Raw genomic sequence first — 18,999 nt, 5'->3', positions numbered from 1 at the left:
CACCAAGCACGGCAGAGCCAGAGCCAAACAGCAGCCAGGCCGAGAGGGGAAAATCTGTTACTTGGCACACAAATATCACAGAGAGAGAAAAAAGGAAAAAAGTGTATTGCTCTGTGAAATTATGACGTTAATGGGTTTTGCTCTTGAAATCCCCAAGCTCCCCTATTCCAGAGGTAGCTAATCCTGCTGCCATCACCCCCCTTCCCAGTAAAACAGGGAAGGATTAAATACTGACTTTCAAACTTGGCTAAGTTGGTTTAGCCAAGCTTGGCTAAGTAACAACTCATTTTCTGCATTCTCTGTATTTAGCTTATTTAAATTATCCAGGTATTCTGTGTGCAGACAGCCTGCCAGAGTCAGAACATCAACGAATGACCAAAAGCCACAGAAGTCTTTTTTCACCCCAAATGCTGGTGCTGGACCATCTGCTGCTCCAGCCCCAGCTCGTGTGTGAGGCCATGGCTGCAGTTCTGCAATGGCTGTGGAATGCCAGGGAGTCAGGGATTGTGTCACCACAGGATCTCAGCACTCCCACAGCCCCAGGCAAGAGATCCCTGCTCACCCTGCAGAACCCAGACACACAACATCATAATTCATGTTATTTCCTTACTGCCCAAAAAAGAGAAAGGACTTGGCCATAAAGTGAGTTTCCTTACAGTTTCAATAAACTGTAATTGGTATCACATTTATGCTCTTGAGAAACATTTTTAGATCAATTTATCCAACAGTGACTGCAGTACCAGCAGGACCTGCCCTGACACGGGGAAAAGCCTCAGTGCTGCTGCCCACAGGCATCACCCCAGCAGGGCAGGGAGCCCCTGAGACTGTGGGGGGCCCCGCAGTGTCCCACAGCCCCCTGTGCCTTTCAGAGCCTCCAGGGTGTCCCCATTCCCCAAGAGCCACACAGCATCTCTGCAGGAGCTGCGCCATCTTCGGTGCTCTCTAAGTGCATAAAACCAGATTTAACAAAGCCAAGCAGCAACACAGCCCCTCCCCTCCGTGACTTGAGCAGAGCTCTGGAACAGCTGCACTTAAAAGAGGGGAAAGGAAAAGCCACATTGCCTTAGAATGGAGGAGGATTTCAGAAAAAGGACTGAAACCACACAAGCAGATTTTACAGGGTTTATTTTTCCAATAGCACAAGGGACAGACACGAGCAGGCCCCCCCGAGGGCTCTGCCCCCCAGACCAGTCCGAGCTGAACACTGCAGTGGCCCCCAGGAGGCAGAGCCAGCCCCCTGCTCCGCTCCCCATCTTTGGTAAGCAGGTTCCACACCTCCGCTCGCCCCCGGGGCACCGCAGCCCTGCCCAGGCCGGGGCACCGGGCTCTCCTTCTTGTGGCATGAGGCTGGTGGATGCATTGAGGATAAAACCATCTCAGAGACTGAACTTGTTCCACCCCTCACGATTGTGGCTGAAAGAGGAACTTGCACGGCTGAAAGAAAGTGCGTGGTGAAGGGAGGTAGGATGGAGCTGGAAAAGGGACGAGAAGAAAAAAATGAAAATAAACTCCCTAAAATTCTTGCTACTGCCCGCTTGAATAAGCCAGCGGCTTCTCCCCCTCGCTGAAGCACTTAACTCTTGATTAGGAATTGCTCCAGAGAGGAGGAGAATTGCAGTTTTGCTCTCCCTCTCTGGATGCACGTGGATGTTCATTCACCTCCTTGCAGTGCAGGTACAGCCATGCCCTGGGAGCTCAGGTGCAGCAACAACTGGCAAGAGCACAAATGAGCAACAGGGGAGTTGAGCTCGGCTCAGCAAATCCCACCTGGTCATCCTTGAGCCTGCACAGCACAGTCCACCTGGGCTGCAGGGGAGGCTGTGGGAACCAAGACCCCAGCGTGGTGAGCCTCATGTCAGGCAAGACGGAATACAGTGGCTCTGACAATAACTAACACCACTTTAATGCAATACTGCTGTAGAGCCTGGAAATCCAAGGAAAAAAAAAAAAAAAGACCCCTTTATGCTCTATGTACATTACATCCATTTACAGAGTTGGCCAGTACTGTGTACAACATATAAATATATGATCAAACAGATGCAGAGAGGATACTTACAGGAGCCAAATAACTCACTTTATACATCCAAGAATGAAAATATATAAAAAAAAAGGAAAATAAAAAAAGAGGAAAGAACACTGCTTTAAATGTTAGGTGATGGTCACAGAGATGCACAGCTCGATGCTCGCAGGTGCTCAGCTGCTGCGGGGTTTCAGGTCCTCACCACAAAGCTGCAGTGCAGAGCTCACTGACCCTATCACTGAGCTCCAGGGAACCTCCAGTGTTCCACAGCAGTTTGTGGAAGTTGGCCAAAGGAGGCAGGCACAGCCGCTGGGCCAGTTCAGCCAGGAACAGTTCCCTGGCCACACAGCTTCCTGCAGGCCAGCACAAGGCATTTGCTTGGCACTTGCCCCGAAATTTTTTTCCTCTTCTTGCATCCTCCACGTGGGTTCCATGTGGCACATGGTGGGCTGTACATGGCTCCACAACCACCTGCAGAGCACATCCCTGGGCACCACATCCTGCTGGAGCATCCAAAGACTGCACAGGACCACCCCTGCAGGGCAGCTCTTCTGCTTACACTCACTGCACAGCAGCACTTCCCACACAAACCGGGAATGGAGATGGCAGAAGGGGAGAGTGGAAGACTGTAGGGCCTCACCTTGTGCAGCCCTGAAATAGCAAACACCATCTTCCAGTTCCTTTGGATGTAAGGATATCCTCCACAGAAGGTCCAGGGATTGCCACAGCGATCGGCCTCTCCCCCCGGCTTCAGCCTCAGAGCACAGCTGGAATTTCCATGACAGCAGGAAGCAGCAGGATCGCTCCCATGGGGCACAGCCCACCCAGAGCAGGGTGTCCCCATCAGCAGGAATGAGCTCTGCACCGTCGACCTCCGTGGGAAGGCAGCTCAACGTTCCTCACCAAAACAAAGTGTAACAGCGTTTCTACTATGAACAGAGAGTACTTTGCGTACTTTGTGTACAGGCGTTAGGATCAGTCGTTATCAAAATACACACACTGAATATACAACCTGTCCCATGGCCATAATTTATTATCTCACCACAAGGCACAATACACAGAGCTTAGAGGGTCCTATACAGTCGTCGTGGCAGAAGGCGCCGCAGCCTTTGCACATGATCATGGCTTTGAGGCTGCACGAGCACTGGAACGAGATCTCATCAACACTGCTGCTGTCAGCAAACATCTGCACAGCCAGGGCCGTGTTCCGGCTCGCAGCAAAGTTCGCTTTGTGGGTGAGCTGCACCACGCTCCCAGCAAGGCCTCGGGGGAAAGCCGGAGTGTTGGATGAATAATTAAAGCTGGTGGAATTAAGCTGCAGCTTTGAAAGCTTCCCATAAAAAGCTTGCTTGATATTGAGCTGAGAGGGGATGGATGAAGGCTCCAAAGGGTGACACTGTCCTTTTCCTGGATCCCTTGAAAACTTAAAGAAGGGCCAGTCCATGACCAGTGGCTCTCTCTGTGTGCGCTCGGCCAGCTCCGTGGGCTGCTGGGCCACATCCCCCCAGTTCTCTGCATTGCTCTTGGCTGGGCTGCCACACACCAGCACCTTCTCACTTCTGATCCTTCCCGGGGTGCTGCTGTGCTGCTTTGAAGTCCACTCCTCCCTGGCAGCTGGGATTCCTTCTCCCAGTGCACAGCCCTTGTCCAAGGGAATCTGTTTGCCAGGGGACAAGGTTTCCATGGCTGAACTGTGTTCCAAAGCCCTGGAGTGATGCAGCCTCACGCTGGGACTGGAAGGAAAACCAGAACCAAAGAGCTTTTTGCCTTGAACCCCGCTGTAATTTTTATTGACCAATGCACCTCCTGTCTGATTTGGTCCAAGAGAAGTTACACCTGGAGACAAAAACTGAGGCTCTGTAGAGGCATTCAGCTTCTCTGGGCTTTTACCTGCTGTGACACTTGGTAACGGATTGTGCTGTGGCATCCGGTGGACCTTGGGCAACTCCTTCTGTTCCTCAAAGCTACAGGAAGAAAATGTTCTTTCCCGAGGGTCCACATCTTCAGACTTCAGAGAGGCACTTGCCACGTTTGCCAGTTGGTCTTGGCAGCTTAAAGTCGAACCAACTTTGGAATGTTTTTCTGGGACAGCCTGATCCTCTACACCAGGTAATGCTGCTCCTGATCCACAGGTTTTTTCCTGGGGATCTTTGGAAGATCTCACTGAGCGAGCATCATCGCTCCTGCTTTGGGCACTCGTCTTTATTCCTACACCTGGAGAAGAGTCTTTGCCAAAATAGTGACCATTGCCTCTGTCCAGTTGCAGGGAGAGGCTTCCTGACTGCTTCTGCAGCACTGGCTGTGCAATTTCCAGCTTGATGTTGACGTGAGACACTGGGAGAACTTCTTCCAGTGGAAGCTTCCCCTTCAGCAGCTGCATCACCAAAGGGTTGTTGGTCTCGATGGAGGACATGGGCCGAGCAGAGCTGGCCGGACGCTCAGTTTTCTGGGGTCCCCACCTCTGAGGTGGGGGTGCCACCAAGTCCCCAGAACAGGCTGGACTCTCTGTCTCCACAGACAATTTTGACCTAATACCATTGCGCTTCTCACTGCTGCTGTGACAGGAAGAGCCTTTCCCAGCCACCTCCCTACAGCTGACACTTCTGAAACACATCTCCACCTCCACATTCTCATCAGCCATGTCCCCTTCCCAGTCAGAAGCAGTGTCTGTTGTTTCACTGTGTGTACTCTGTATTTCTTCATCTCCACTTCTCTTCAACTCCTGAGTCTCTCCCAGGGGCTGATGTGCGTTTTCTGGTTCGGTTCTGGGGCACCTCTCCCTTGGCTGCAGGAGTTTATCAGAGGTATCTATCCTATTCTGAGAAATAAAGTCACCATGCACAGAGGGCTGCAGTAGAGCCTCTGCCTTTTGTTCCTCATTACTCAGTTTGCCATCACTGCCTTTCCCTGCCTGCAGCTGTGCAGTGTCACACACCGCAGGGATCGCTTTCTTCACTCCAACAGTCACCGTTTTGGAGGTATTATCAGCAACACCTTTTTCCAGAAATGTTTGGGAGTTGTTATATCTAAAACCAGACACCTTCTCTGGATCATGGCGTTCTGAGACACCCAATGACAATTCTGGTGGAAAAGGACAACTGGAGGAATTTTGCTTTACATCAGAAGGATAATCCAGCTGTATGGTGGGAGCACCAACATCTCCAAGTTCCACCACAGCCCTGTGTCCTGTGGGACTGACCCCAGCTCCCTGCCCCCCAGAACACGACACACTGGTCACCACAGGAACCACACATCCCAGCTTTGTGCTCTCCTGTGATGCAGCACAAGATGGGAGCTCGGTCCTTGGGCCATGGAGGAGCTGCTCAGGACTCTCCTCCTGCCTCTCAGGAGTTGCATTGTCCAAGGATGACACAGTCAGAGAACCACAGAACGGTGTCCTGGGTGACCCATCACCAGGCTGAGTGTCCCCTGACCCTGTGGCACAGCCTGGAACGCTGCTCCTTTCGCTTTTTGAGGAAGAGTGATCTTGTGTGGCAGAGAGGCAGGAATTCACGCTGGCTTCCTGAGCAGCCCCTTTGGAGTCAGCCTTCCCTCCGCTCAGATGAACAGACAGCTGTAGTTGTGCTCGCTGTAGATCTGACGCACGTTTTCCATGAGCTCTCTTGGATCTCCTGTGCTGGGAGCGGCCGCTGGATTCTCCTCCACCACCTCCTTCCTCGGAGCCTCTCCCCCCACCAGGGCCACCCCCTCCTCCGATGGCGGCGGCGGCGGCCTCGCGCTGGGCTCGGGCTTGCAGAGCACGGGCCTTAATGTCTGCGAGGGTGCGGGCCCCGGGGCGGCCCCGGCCGGAGGGCTCCGTGCTGGGGATGATTCGGGGGCAGATCTGGTAAGTGGGCTGACCTTTAACCACCCAGGGTGGTTTAATACGTGAAAGTTGAATCTGAAAGAAAAGGGAAATGCGGTTAAGCTCTAACACTGCGCGTCTCCAGCGAAATGCGTTTCATTTCACTGTGATGGCAACTGCTCGTCACAATTCTTAGCACAAAAATTCAACAAAAACCTCAACTTGAAATTAATTTGGGCAGAGAAGCAGCACGGTCCCACAACCTCTGCTCTGTGATCTGTAAAGCTCAGTTCACACTAATATTGTTTTACCAGAGGCTGCAGGCAAATATGAAATAAGTTATTTGTATTCACATCTTCAGAGATCAAACTGGTCTTCTCTACACCAGGATGACTGCCCTGAAGCTACCAAAATGGGTATCCTGGTCAAAATGGAAAAAGTCAGGAGGAACACTGAGATTCTGTCCAAATGCAAAGGAAAAGAACTCAGAAACTAGACAGGATAAAGAACACAATTTCAAGGTCTTTTGCAGTCAGTCAGCTCATTTCAGGCAGTGTTTCTGTAGCCACAGAAATGCAAATGAAGGGAGTAAGTCAAGGTTACCCTGTGCTCTTGTGCAAAGACCTTGGGATGATTTTCCATTCTTTGCCTGTCTAAATACGACAGCAAACCCTGGCAGTCAGAGGCACTTCACCAGCTCTACCAATGAAACCCTTCGACTCCTTCCCTTAAGATGGCAACACTTGACATTTTAATAATGTTTTGATACTACTGAACACGGCAGCCCTGAGATACAGCAGCTCTAAAGCTCGCTCTTACCCGGATGGGTGGGACTTTGGGCTCCTCTTTAGTAGGCTGTGGCTTTTCTGGGTGAACACTTTCAATTGTGTTACGAAAGGACTGACGATCTTCAAGCCGGGGCTTCTTTTCGGGGAAGGATGCAGAGGCAGCCTCCTCAAAGCTTTTCCTCTTCTGCTCCTTGGACTCCTGAGCAGAGTTCTCCTGGGGCAAACTGGGAATTCTGCTGGTAGCTGCTGATGATGGATCTTCAGATTTGCTGTTTGATTTGGAAGTCTCTGGAGAGAGGTGCAGTTCGGTACTCTCTGCCTTCAATCCTGCAGCTGAGGAGCTGGTCAGATCATCTTTCTTCAGGTCTGTCTCAGGCTTTGGCTCTTTATGAAGTGAGGGATCTGGCCCCACGGGAGTAGGCTCTTTGGGAGTCTCCGTGTGCTCAGGTTCCCTCAGTCTGTACAGGCTCCTCCTGGCCCGGCAGCGCAGGTCGGCCCGCGAGCGTTTCCGGAAGCGTCCGTCCCTCTGGCGCGTGGCCGGCCCGCGCGGCAGCCTCGCTTCTCCTTTAACAGACAGCTCTGTCCTGTTCTCAGCGTCCTCCTGCACCGAATTCTGCGCCTGGGATTCTTCCTGGGTCAGGCCCAACCTATAAGGCAAACACAAAAGCCAGCTAAAAGCTAAAGCTCATCCCAATTTCAGTGTTACTGAATAGTGCCATCCCAGGCAGAGTCATCAAAGCCTCATTAACTCTCTCTGCAAGGGGAGAACCCACACATTCCACATTGTTATCACATGGAATGAGAAAAAAAAATTGTGATGGAAAACACCACCAACTTTTCTTAGAAACAGAAGAGATGGGCTACAAAATTTTGCTGAACTCAGCCAATTCCACTAAGGATTTTCCCAGAACAACAGCTGGAACAATTCACCCCACAACCTGTGTTTCTCAAGGAGTTTATGCTGCACCTGCTCAGGTATCCACAAAGAGAAACACACTCTGCCACCTGCATAAACATGGATAAAGCAGAATAGACATGGTAAAATTTCTCACTTTTGTCCATAGTAGTCCTCAAAGAACTTCTCTTTCCATTGCTCCACTCTCTTTTCCTTCTCCATCTCCTGCCGGATTCGAACTTGCATCTCATGGGTGAATTCACCTATATGGAAGCAAGAGACTGGAATTCAGTTCCAAACAAAACTCATTCTGCAATGCAACCTCTAGTGTTTGAACTGTACAGCAGCTAAATACATGAAAGGCAGACCTGCTGTTAACACTCTGCTCCCCATCCCACTCTGAATCCACATGCCGCCTGTGGCTCCAGGAAAAATAATGTTTTAACAGACAGGCCACCTCTCAAGAAAAAATAAGTCTGGCACTACTTTACACCTTCACCACTTAATGCTGAAGGTCCCATGGGACCAAAAGAAATTGTATTTTTGATTATAAACACAAAAAAAAAGAAAAAGTTGGGGGCAACACGCAGCAAAGCTGTACTAAGTTCCCACTCATTAACTGCAAAAGAAAACCAAAAATCTTTCAAAATGAGCAGCTATTCCCCAGGCACTCAAGAAAGCAAAGCCACTCACCATCAGCGAGCCGTTCCCTCCAGCTCTGTGCAGCGTGGGTGAAGAACTCGTTGTTCAGAGCGCTGCCACTGAGGCGCATCAGCCCGTCAGCCCCCACCTAGCAGGACAGAGCCAGGACAAAGAGAACACATCTGCTCCAGCTGTTCCACACTGAAGAGGTAATCAGGAAAGGGAAAACACCTGAGTGCTCATACCTGTCTATCGACTTCAGGCAGGAGGTAAAGCAGCTGCTGCTGGAAGTGTGATGGAAGCGCGTTAAAGGTCCTGGAGTTGATCAGCGCTCGCAGGTTTGTGTTGACAAGGATGGAGCCTGGGGTTTCAAAGTCAATATCCTCACCCCTGTTACGTTTCATTTGCCCTGGAGTTTAAGGACAGGCAAATAAAATTAACATTGTTGTACAAAAGTATTTCAGCATGAAATTTATGTCAAACTGCAATAACAAAAAGAGCAAGAGACATGATAAAGACTGCAGTATTCAAGTGTGAAGAATGACTCTCCAGCACAGTAATTAATAAACCCACATCTGGAATTCTGACATGAGGACACAGTTCTGTCATATTCAGGTACCATTCTCAATGCTGCTCTTCAGACCAGCCAATCTTTTAAACAATATTATCACTAGCACTCAAGGTGGAAAACCTGGCTTCTGCCCTCAGGTCATCAAATGCCTCCTGGTGCTCTTTTTTGATACATGTGGACCAATTATTTTTGTGCCTTCACCCAGGAGCACATACCAGCCGTGGGCTTTCGGATGCCCCTGAGCAGCTGTGGAGGATCCCTGTTGATCTCTGTCCTACTGCGCAGGCTGGTTTTGCACAGGGCCAAGGAGCTGCTGCTGCTGCTGGATGTGCTGCTGCTCTCCCCATCAGCGTGCCTTCCTGTGAAGCCTAAATGCAAAACAACATCATAAAAATATGCAAAGAACAGTCAAAGCCCAACTGGGAGAGTGGTTTAACATAGAGGAATTCTCTGTTACTAACAAATCTGCTATTACAGGGTACCAACTATTTTGAGTGAGTTAAACACACACACAGCTCTGCAGTCTCACTCATTCTCAGCAGGTGTTACAGCAATCCTCAGGCAAACACTGATGACTGGGGACTGACTGAGAGAGGTCTGTGAGGTCATTAGGACCCCCTCAAAGCCATGCTCACCTGAGGCAGACTCCATGTGTGCCCCGTTTACTTTCAGTGGGGTTAACACCACTCGCGGCAGCATCACACCCGTCTTTTTCTTCTGTTTGGTTGTCTGCAGACCAGAGAGAAACCAAAAACAAAACAAAGGAATGAAGGCATTATGGAAGAGTATAGTAATCCTCTAAGCAGCATGCTCCTCAGTTAAAAGAGCTGCCTGGCTCCTCCTAGCTGAATCTTCAGGCAACACTATATTTAGGACTAGCACAGAATTCAAAATTGTCTTCCCATACATGATCCCTCACCATTCTGCCACTTCTTGTCCAAGGATACAGACTCGTAACTATCTCTGGGGCACTTAGGCACAAACAGTCCCTGTCATACCACCCCAACAGTAATGAAAGCTCTCCTTGAGAGGCTTCTTCCTTCCCATTAGTCCCACTTTTTCCTACCTGGGAAGCAGTTCTGTAGCTCTCCCTGGTAGCAGGTCCTTTGCTCTGAGATTCAGTGGAACACGAGGCGTTAGAAGAAGTTTCATCAAGAGACACTGAAAGAGATGAGCTCTCAGTCAGACACAGAAGTAGGTCCTGGAGTTTAAGGTTAATGTCACCAGACACTTACCATCATTGTCACCACTCACAGTGCTGGCTTCGTTGGACCCACAGCTTTCTGCATCTGCTGTGTCCTCCAGCTCCTCCCCTTCTGGCACTGACAGGTTCCGGGACCACTGCAAGGCATCTTTCTAGAGGGGGAACAGAACTGGGGTAGCTACAGCCCTCCCTCCCTCCTAAATCTACATCAATGGGACCAGACAGTTAATTGGATACACTTTAGCCTTCAATTTTTTCCCTATTTTAATCCTTGATGTAGAAAGAGATTTTAAAGTATATTTGGGCTCATAGCGGAACAGAAGTCACCTAAACTAAGAGCACTTCAAAGCCCCTTCCTAGACAAGTAACACATACCCAAAATACCAGGTTAATAAAAATTAATTTAATAGAAAGGTTCATAATATGTTATAATTTTCTATAAGTAATGAGTTTGTATTAAAGAGAAGCATCTCACTATAAAGAACAAGCAGCATCAGAGTGGCCAAACACCAAGACAGCAAGCTTAGGAGATGTAATTCCTGCTTGTACAATAAAAGCAATTTCAATGCCATCTATTTTCAGCAAAATGTGTCAATTCAACAGGAGTTTCTAACAGCAGAAAGAAGATGGAAATTAAATAGCTGAGATCAAGTTGATATTTATCACGGAATCCAACAGTACAAAACAATGCAAAAGAAAACCTCAGGACCAGAAATATTTTCAATATTTAATATTACTGGAACAATAAACTAAAAATAAAAAAGTATTCCAGAGAGATCTCAAGATCTGAGGAAAACACTGATGCTAAATAACACAGAATGTAGTGGAACACAGAACAAGCAGCCAGAAAAATGAATATACATTTTCCCATCAAGATTTTACGTGTTGCTACAAGCTCTGGGACCAATTCCTTGGCTGGTTCTTTTCCCTTGTGGCTGGCAGCAAGGGAGTGGTCAGATCTGTTCTGATGAGCAGCCACCTGAGCTGGACACCAGGTAATGAAGTAAGAGGATTCAAGAAATAACAGTTGGGGTTTTTTTAAAGAATTTATCATAGATGGCTGAATACAACTGAAAGGTACAAGCTCCAAGGAAATAATGAATTCCAGACCCTCTCTCACATGATGATCTCACTGCTTATGATGCTCAGTGACAGGGTAACACACAGCTGTGCACAGGGAGCAGAATTCACTCCTGGGCCCTCAGCTGGGAGCAGAGCTCAGCATTTACCTTGAGTGTGAAAAGGCTGATGCGTCCAGGCAGTTTGTAGAAGAGCCCATCACCTCCCCTGGAATTGGAGTGGAGCATGGCGTTGAGGCAGGCCAGGGGAGATGTGCCACTGCAGCAGAGACAGAGAAAAGAGAGAATTTAGGAAACAGATTATCAAGAAAACAGCCTGAAAGAGGTGGTTAAAAGGGCATCCTTTAGCTGATGAGGGGAACAGAGGTGATGCTTTCAACTTTATAGGACAGTAAGAACAGTGTCACTGGTTTCATTCTGACCTGTACATCAGCCTTGCACATCACAGCCAACAGTAAATGTGACACCAATTTTAAAGCTATCCTCATCTGTTTTTAGACATTTCTAACTTTCATTATCTGTTTCCTCCTCTCCTCTCCAGGAATCCTTCAGTGTTGGATTGATTTTATAAAACCTCCAGATTTATTCAGCAGCAGAAACATGTAACAAACTATAGACACACATGTTACTGGAATGTCTCCCTGATATGTCACTGACCAAACTACTCGAGCAGAGCTCAGTACAAAGGCTCTGATGCTCTCATTGTTAATTCCTACACAACTCCCTGGTTAAAGCCCCATCCTACACTCACACTGATGGAACTGCTGTGCCACGTAATGCGGTGTTTTCCAGTCAGTCCCACATGTACGGGCAGAAAGTTGTCTGGAAGACACATTACAGCATTACTGACTGCATTCCTAGTAAAAGTGAAACTGAAAACTGGACTGAGATAAAATATTTCAAAGAAAATCACTGTCAAATTGAAAACACAGAATTTCTGTTTCCACCCTGTATGTGCCTGAGTTTTGGACATTTCTTCACATTCCACTGCAACAGGCAAAGTTACCCTGTATCACTTTCAGATCACATGAACAAAATTTCCAGCCTTCTGTCCTGTTAGACAGTGTTTTCCCCTCTGTGTTTACCAGACACTCCAAGCACACTCACCAGCCACAGGGCTCTCTTAAAACAGCAAACTAAGTAATTTTCACCAAAACAAGAAAAAAACCAAGCAGTTAAAACTCCACCAAGGAGCTAAACTCAGCATGGTACTGGCTCATGGGAATGTCAGTGCCTGGTATGGAACACAGCCCTCCCAGCAGAGCAGCATGACCCCCCAACCAGGGAGCCCCACCTCAGAATTGATTCAGAAGGAAAAACATCCCAAGGCACTGAGCACATTTCCTTCAGGAAATGGAGTTTCAGGAAGAGCTTCTATACAAGCACCAGCAAAGCCTGCTGCACGTTCAGCCAGGCAGGCTCACTGCCTTTATCCTGCAAACAATCACACTCTGAAGAAAACAATCTTTTCTTAAAGCAGAGAATTAATGACCAGGGAAGGAAAAGCAGATATCCCAAGGGAAACCATCGACCTTTAAAGGAATGAGTTAGGTTTGTGGGATTTAACATGACACACGTTCCAAAGTCTGGTCTTTACTTACACAGCGTGACAGGTCACTTGTAAAAACTGGGAAAGCACAGGATAATTTATGTGTGTGAAGAGCCCTGCTATTATCTTTGGCAGGGGACAGCCTGTGCACAGAGATCTTCAACTGCCTGCTGAGGTAACAGGACTTTTGTGAGAGAGTTGCAGAAGATTGATTAAAGCAAAGCTCCCCTTATGAAGGTCCTCATTAAAATCTGTCTGATTTCTACTGAAATCACTGCCCATATCCAAACCAGAGAAGATCTCAGAAAGCATCACAGAATCATGGAACACTTTGGGTTGGAAGGGACCTTAAAGACTATTTTGTTCCAAATCCCCTGCCTTGGGCAGGGACACCTTTCACCAGACCAGGTTTCTCCAAGCCCTGTCCAGCCTGGCCTCGGAGACTTTCAAGGATGGAGCTTCTCTGGGAACTTGTGCCATGACCTCACCACCCTCACAGCAAAGAATTTCTTCCTAATATCCAATCTAAATCTTTCCTCCTTCACCTGAGTCCATTGCCTCTTGTCCCATCTCTACATGCCCCTGTGAAAAGTCCCTCCCCAGCCTTCTTGTAAGCCCATGGAAGGTGGGTGTTCCAGCAGTTCCAATTCTGATGCAGCAGCACACACCAGCCTCTTGCCTCTACAAACAACAGCAGGTCCCACACCCAGCACCTCTGTACACGTCACTGATTTTCACTATTCAAAACACCCCAGCTGTTTCCTGATTTCACACAAACAAGGAGCAGAAACAAGCTGACATTTAGGTCCCATAAGAAATCAGTTTACCTTCTGTAGTTGGGTAAAGTACAGGTTCAGGAAATGCAAATACCACAGTGAAAACCAGTCCACAGAAACAAAGGCAGGGAGAAGCAAGACTAGAAACAGCCCTTGCATCTGGATTTGTCAGAAGTCCATCACTGGACAGCAGCTTTTCGTGTCTCTGGTAGTCAAACTTCCTTTTTTTTTATTTTGCCAGGCAGCAGCAACTGAGGCATTTGGACTATCACAGTTACCCACTTTCTTTGAGCTGCAAGACACTCTGTATTTCTACTACTGTCATGGAAACAGATGGAAGCTCACAGGAACTTAACCAAGGAAAGCAGTCTCCCACTTCTGCCCTTTCCAAGGCTTTGTATCAGGTTCTTTTCCACATGAAATCCACTCTGAGATGGGCATCTCCTCCTACAATGTCAAGAGCCACAAGCATGAGATGTGAGCTGTGCTCTCCTGGTGCTCAAGAATCTGATCACAAGCCAGTGACATGGAGAAGACTGTCTCTTCTAAAACATAATGTCTGCTCTAGAAATGAAGCATCAGAGGAGATCAAACTTAAACTGTTCTCAAACTCAAGTCACAATAGCAGAAACTATTGTAGCTGGGAGCTACTTATGTGAGAACCATGGGAGTGAGTGGTAAGTACAGCACAATGCAGGGGCCTGATCTGCAAGAGGCATTTACTTCACAATAGATGGATGAAGGGACTCTGTATATTATCTAAAAATCCAAGAACATTTTCCAGTTATTATCAGTGAAAAAGAAACCTTCACAATCTGTATATAAATGTCTGTACTGTCATCTGAAATTACCAGGCTGAAAAGAGAAAAAGGGAAGCAAAGTGGGCTGGGGATGAGGCAGAACTGTATGAAGCAACACCAGCCTTCATACACTGCCTCCCCCATGCTGCACACTGGTTTAGACAAAATCATCAATACTAACCTCATTTCCTTTAGACCTTCAGCCTCTATGACCTGCAGAATCTGTTTTGGGGTCATAGGAGCATCTGAGTAATTTTCCAGCACCTGAAAAGACAGAAAGACCAAGTGTCATTACAGAACTGGCTTCTACATTCTCAGAACTACTCCATCAGCTGTGGCCCAGACCCAATAATGTGCCCCTTCAAACTTGATTCACCTGCAAAGACACACAGTAAAATTTCAGGCTATGTCAAGATCCTGGTGAAGATGGATCAAAGCCACAAAAGGCTTCACCTTCATCTCTTCCCCAAGTAACTGAAATAAAATCATGGAGGAGAAAAAGCAGCAGAAATTGGCCTTGACCCCACCCAATGGAAGCTTTACCAGACTTCAGTATACATTAGATGGAGCTGCTGCCACATAAACCTTCCAAACTGAACAGTGGTGACCTGTAACAACGTAAAACCTTTTCCTACCTCTCCACAAAGCATCCAGTGCTTTTTTGTCACTAAAAGTATTACTGTGCAGCTATACAATCCAATACTGTATCTTCCTCAGATTACTGCATTCATTTCCTCTTCATCCCAGGAAGGGAACCACAAGTTAAGAATCAGAATTCATGTCAGAGAAGGACAGAATTCAGAAAAGGACAAAAAAAAACAGTAAAGGATTTGGGAAAAAAAAATTGGCTAGAGACACTAAAAAGACTTAAGACAGCTTGCTTTTGAAATAAAATGAAGAAAATCAGGTATTAAAAGGCAACACAATAAAAAACAACTCATCCTTTCACAAATTATATCAAGAATAGAATTGTCACTTATATACAAAGAAGTAAAGAGGTTATTACTTTTTTTTTTTTTAAGCCTGTGGAACTTACTGCTCTGAAATGTCTAGAAGCAAAAACTCAAGGATTCAAAGAGAGGACCGGACATTTCTGTGGATAAGAAGATTATCCACATAAACAGGAAACAATGAGCAAAAATAAGCTGCAGTAGATGTAAACCACTCAGTTTCTTTGGGAGCAGATTACCCTACAGCTGCTGACCACGCGCCTTCCCCGGCAGCAGACAGGGCTGCTCTTGGAATGCAAAGGCACCCAGCTCCACAGACCTGGGGCCACGAGCTAAAAGAGGCTGAGACAGGCACAGACCATGGTCTGGAACAGGCATGGAAAGCAGCAGCAGGAATTCATTCAGGAACTTCTTCACAACCATGGTCTAAATTCCCCCAGCATCACGGCCACACGATGCACAGCCCCGGTGTCATCTGTCCCCACGTTTTAGGAGGCAGCACCACGGTGCTGTTTCTCAGTCTGACTGGTGTGGAAGCCAGAGGAAGGACCCAGATGCCCCATTTCTATCAGTAACATCTAGAAGTGAGTCACTGCAGCAGCCACGCCAATGGGACGTGAGCAAAATCACCCCAAAGCTGTGCAGGCCCACGTTTGCACCTCAGACCATCTCCACCCTCCACAAGGAACCAAAAACCCAAGTGCAGTTCTGCACTTCAACTGTGTGCTGTGATATGGGTGGATGGGGCTTGGAGCAGCCTGCACTAGAGGAAGGTGATCTTTAAAGGTTCTTCCAATCTAAACCTTGATTCTACAAATGGAATTTCTCTCATATCCACCCAACAGGTATTCTGCAGATGCTCGAAGCTCACAAGCTTCTGAGAATGAGGTAAGAACCTCATGGGGAAGAGAATTAGAGAACTAACTTGAGTTAAAACCCAATGAAAACACAAAGAGTGTAAAGAAAAATCAAAGCAAGTGATGAGCCATATTCAGAGAGAGTAAACTAATTAAATTCCATACAGCTCCATCACGCTTTTTGCTCCCTCCATAGGTTACAAGGTCTCCATGCCTCCCTCCTGAGCTGTCACCCCATCACTCAGAGGCTGCAGACAGCTGACACAGGAAACTCATTGCTCCTGAGCCCAGTGAGATCTGCAAAATACAACACGTCTGTTCCAAAAAATCAGGGAATTATTCAAACCTCCCTGCAGTGACAGACACAGCAAGTGAAGTATGTGGCCTAAAACTGAGCACAAAGGAGCATTTACATACGGATAAAAGAATCTATGCTCAGGGGAACAATTTCCAATCAAGAGCTGTATTAAGTATACAGAGCACTTAATGGAAGAAGTGGAGGAGAGGATCCTGCAAGCTTCAGACACCAAATCCCAGTCTCCAGCACTGTCCCTTCTATGCCTCCCCAACCTGACACTCCCAGCACCACATCAGTCCTCCACCCAGAGCTACAACTTAATATTGGCTACACCTTACCCCCAAAACAGAATTTTCCCCCACTCACTATTTACAGCAGTGGTAGCTGAGGGTTCCTATGCCCCTAATTATGGAAGTTTACATCACTTCCTCAATTTACAGGTCATCTAGCTCTGACAGCACTTGTGGGATCCTGCCATGGCTTTGGGCATCCAGATGAACCTTTGAAGTTTATTTTATGGAACGTGCAGAGTTTTGGCTCTGTAGGAGGAGCAACACTGAAGAACATTTTTTGCCTGCGATTCTCAGAAACGTTGAGCAGAATACAAAATACACCAGCACACGTCAGAGAGGGAAATTAAAAGCATTTTGACAGGGAGCATGTGTAAGCCTAGTGTGAAATAAAGATCTATTTTTAGTGGATTTACAATCAGTCCTGCAAGCTGCAAGTGCAGCTACGCAACTGTAGGTCTCTTTAAGTGGATAATCTAGTATGAGATCCTTCTATTTCTGGTTCATCAATGGCTCTAAGATGCTGTTGAGGCTTAGACATCTCATGCACCCACCGTGCCTGAGGTGCTGGCCAGAAGACAGGTGAGAGGAACTGTGAGAAGAAATGCCTTCCCCATCACACAAGGGTGATGAGGTGTATTAGGTGACTGCTCACGTGCTGCTTTGGGCAGCCTATAAATGCTGATTTTTTTCACTCTCAGAGTTCAGGATGTTTGAATGAGCCGACTTTATGCAAGGGCACACAGCACAGCCTCTGCCCCCAGGGTCACTTGCCAGGAAAGCATCTCTGCCATCTGCAGGGACACACCTGGTCCAAAGAACCTGAATCCCAAGGAGAAATGCAAGATGGAGAATGAGACCACCAGGCTCCTGCTGTGAATTCCACAGTAGCTGCTTTATGCCCTTCTCCAGTTTTTCAAGCAAAGCCACACGGATCTAAAATATTATCATTTACACACAAAAGATGATGCAAGTTGCTGGAAGTCAGATGCTTGTCTGATTAGGTTTTCTCCTGGCAAGCAGTAAGAAAACATTCCAATAGCCAAAAAAATCTTACTCAGAAGCACCAAGAGTTATCCTGAACATCCTCAGTACAAGACATGAGCCTCATTGGACTCACCCACACTGTTCCTGCTGAATGTTTACATGCTTCAATACATAACCTGGGCTAGCAAAACCAAAACAAACACACACAACAGAAAAAAACAAGGAAACAAACTACCCTCAAGTTCTTTAAATCCATTTCTGCAGAAGGCCAGGGGCTACACAGAAGGAATACATGTATCCTCATGAGTAATACACCACTGACAGGGCTGTGGGGAGGAACTGTGGGATCCATTCACATCCGAGTAGCTGGATCATCCCTCGCTGCGTCCCTGGCACTCCTGTACCTGTGTCACTGTGTCACCAGGAGAGAGCCAGCTCCCTCCACCCAAATGCAAGCCAGCCTAAACACCTCGGCATGCAGCCCTTAAATCAAACCTCTGACTAGCTCCCTGAAAGACACTCTAGTTATTTATCTTTTTTAGATTTCCTACTTCATAACCGAGGTTGAAGACAGATCCAGCTCAAAGGCTTCACACAGAGAAGTCACCTTCCTCCCAGTGCAACGGTGCAATGACAACAGCATTCCCACAGACATCATCAGGGCAGAGCTGGGCTGGGAAGTTGAAGCTTTCAACAAGGAAATTCTTTGAGACAAAATGACTGAGACATCTCAATGGCCACATCCCCTAAACCCAAAAGTGACCAAATACGGGCTGATTCAGGGATGTTCAGTCCAGCTGCTGCTACAGCAGCCCAGCACTCGCCACCGGCCCTGGGGCGCTGCCGGTGCACAGAAGGACCCCACACTCTCGGTAATTAAACCAGAAACTTTTGACAGTGGCCGTGCCCTCTCCGGAGGCTCCGGTTCCTCGCACGGAGCTTTAAACCCATCTTCTTCCAAAAGGAAGAGAACGAGCGGGACCGTGCCCGCAGCCCTGCCCGGCACGCACGGAGCCACAGCGGGACGGGGGCACCTCCCGCGTCCCACACCGGGAGCCGCTGCAGCCCCGCCCGGCGGAGGCCGCGGGACCCCCGGCGGGGGCAGCTCCGCCACCGAGGGCCGGGGGCTGCGCTCGCACCGCCCCGGGGCGCAGCTCCTTCGCACGGGGCTGAGGAAGAAAAACAACCGCGCGGGAGAGCCCGGCCACAGCGGCCGCCGGGGGAACCGCGGGAAGCCGCGGGACCGGGCGGGGAAGCGGCAACACCGCCCGCGCCCTCCAGGCGGGCCCGGCCCCCGCTTTTAGCCCCTCAGGAGCGATGGCGGCGCCGCCAGCCCCGTTACTCGGGGAGGGGCCGGACGCGGCGGGGAGGCCCTGAGGCACGGCGGAGCCCCCGCGCCCCCTCCCTGGACGCCCCCCCGGCCTCACCAGGCGGGCGGCCTCGGCCCACGTGCGCTCCTTCTTCCTCCTCTGCTTCATCTCCTTCATC

At 48.4% G+C, this 18,999-nt stretch overlaps 1 protein-coding gene across 2 annotated transcripts; it reads right to left on the bottom strand.

Annotated features, from left to right (window-relative positions):
• Positions 1-1,127: 1,127 nt before the first annotated feature.
• ASXL1 (ASXL transcriptional regulator 1) lies at positions 1,128-18,999 on the bottom strand. 2 transcript variants are annotated; one of them, XM_054274527.1, is made up of 12 exons: positions 18,939-18,999; positions 14,311-14,393; positions 11,155-11,263; positions 9,957-10,077; positions 9,788-9,882; positions 9,357-9,450; positions 8,937-9,089; positions 8,396-8,559; positions 8,202-8,298; positions 7,666-7,771; positions 6,645-7,260; positions 1,128-5,921 (listed from the first exon to the last, which is right to left on the bottom strand). In XM_054274527.1, exons 1-12 carry the CDS (start codon positions 18,996-18,998, stop codon positions 3,054-3,056), a joined length of 4,566 nt encoding a protein of 1,521 aa, XP_054130502.1. In that variant the 5' UTR covers position 18,999; the 3' UTR covers positions 1,128-3,053. The 2 variants fall into 2 exon arrangements, with proteins under 2 accessions (XP_054130502.1, XP_054130503.1); XM_054274528.1 differs by lacking the exon at positions 18,939-18,999 and adding an exon at positions 17,582-18,350 and having other exon boundaries at positions 14,311-17,460.

Source organism: Melozone crissalis, unplaced genomic scaffold, assembly GCF_028551555.1.
Source record: "Melozone crissalis strain CALT ecotype California unplaced genomic scaffold, PUWL_Pcris_2 ptg000017l_1, whole genome shotgun sequence".
NCBI lineage: Eukaryota > Metazoa > Chordata > Aves > Passeriformes > Passerellidae > Melozone > Melozone crissalis.
This window is presented reverse-complemented; position numbering and strand designations above follow the sequence as displayed.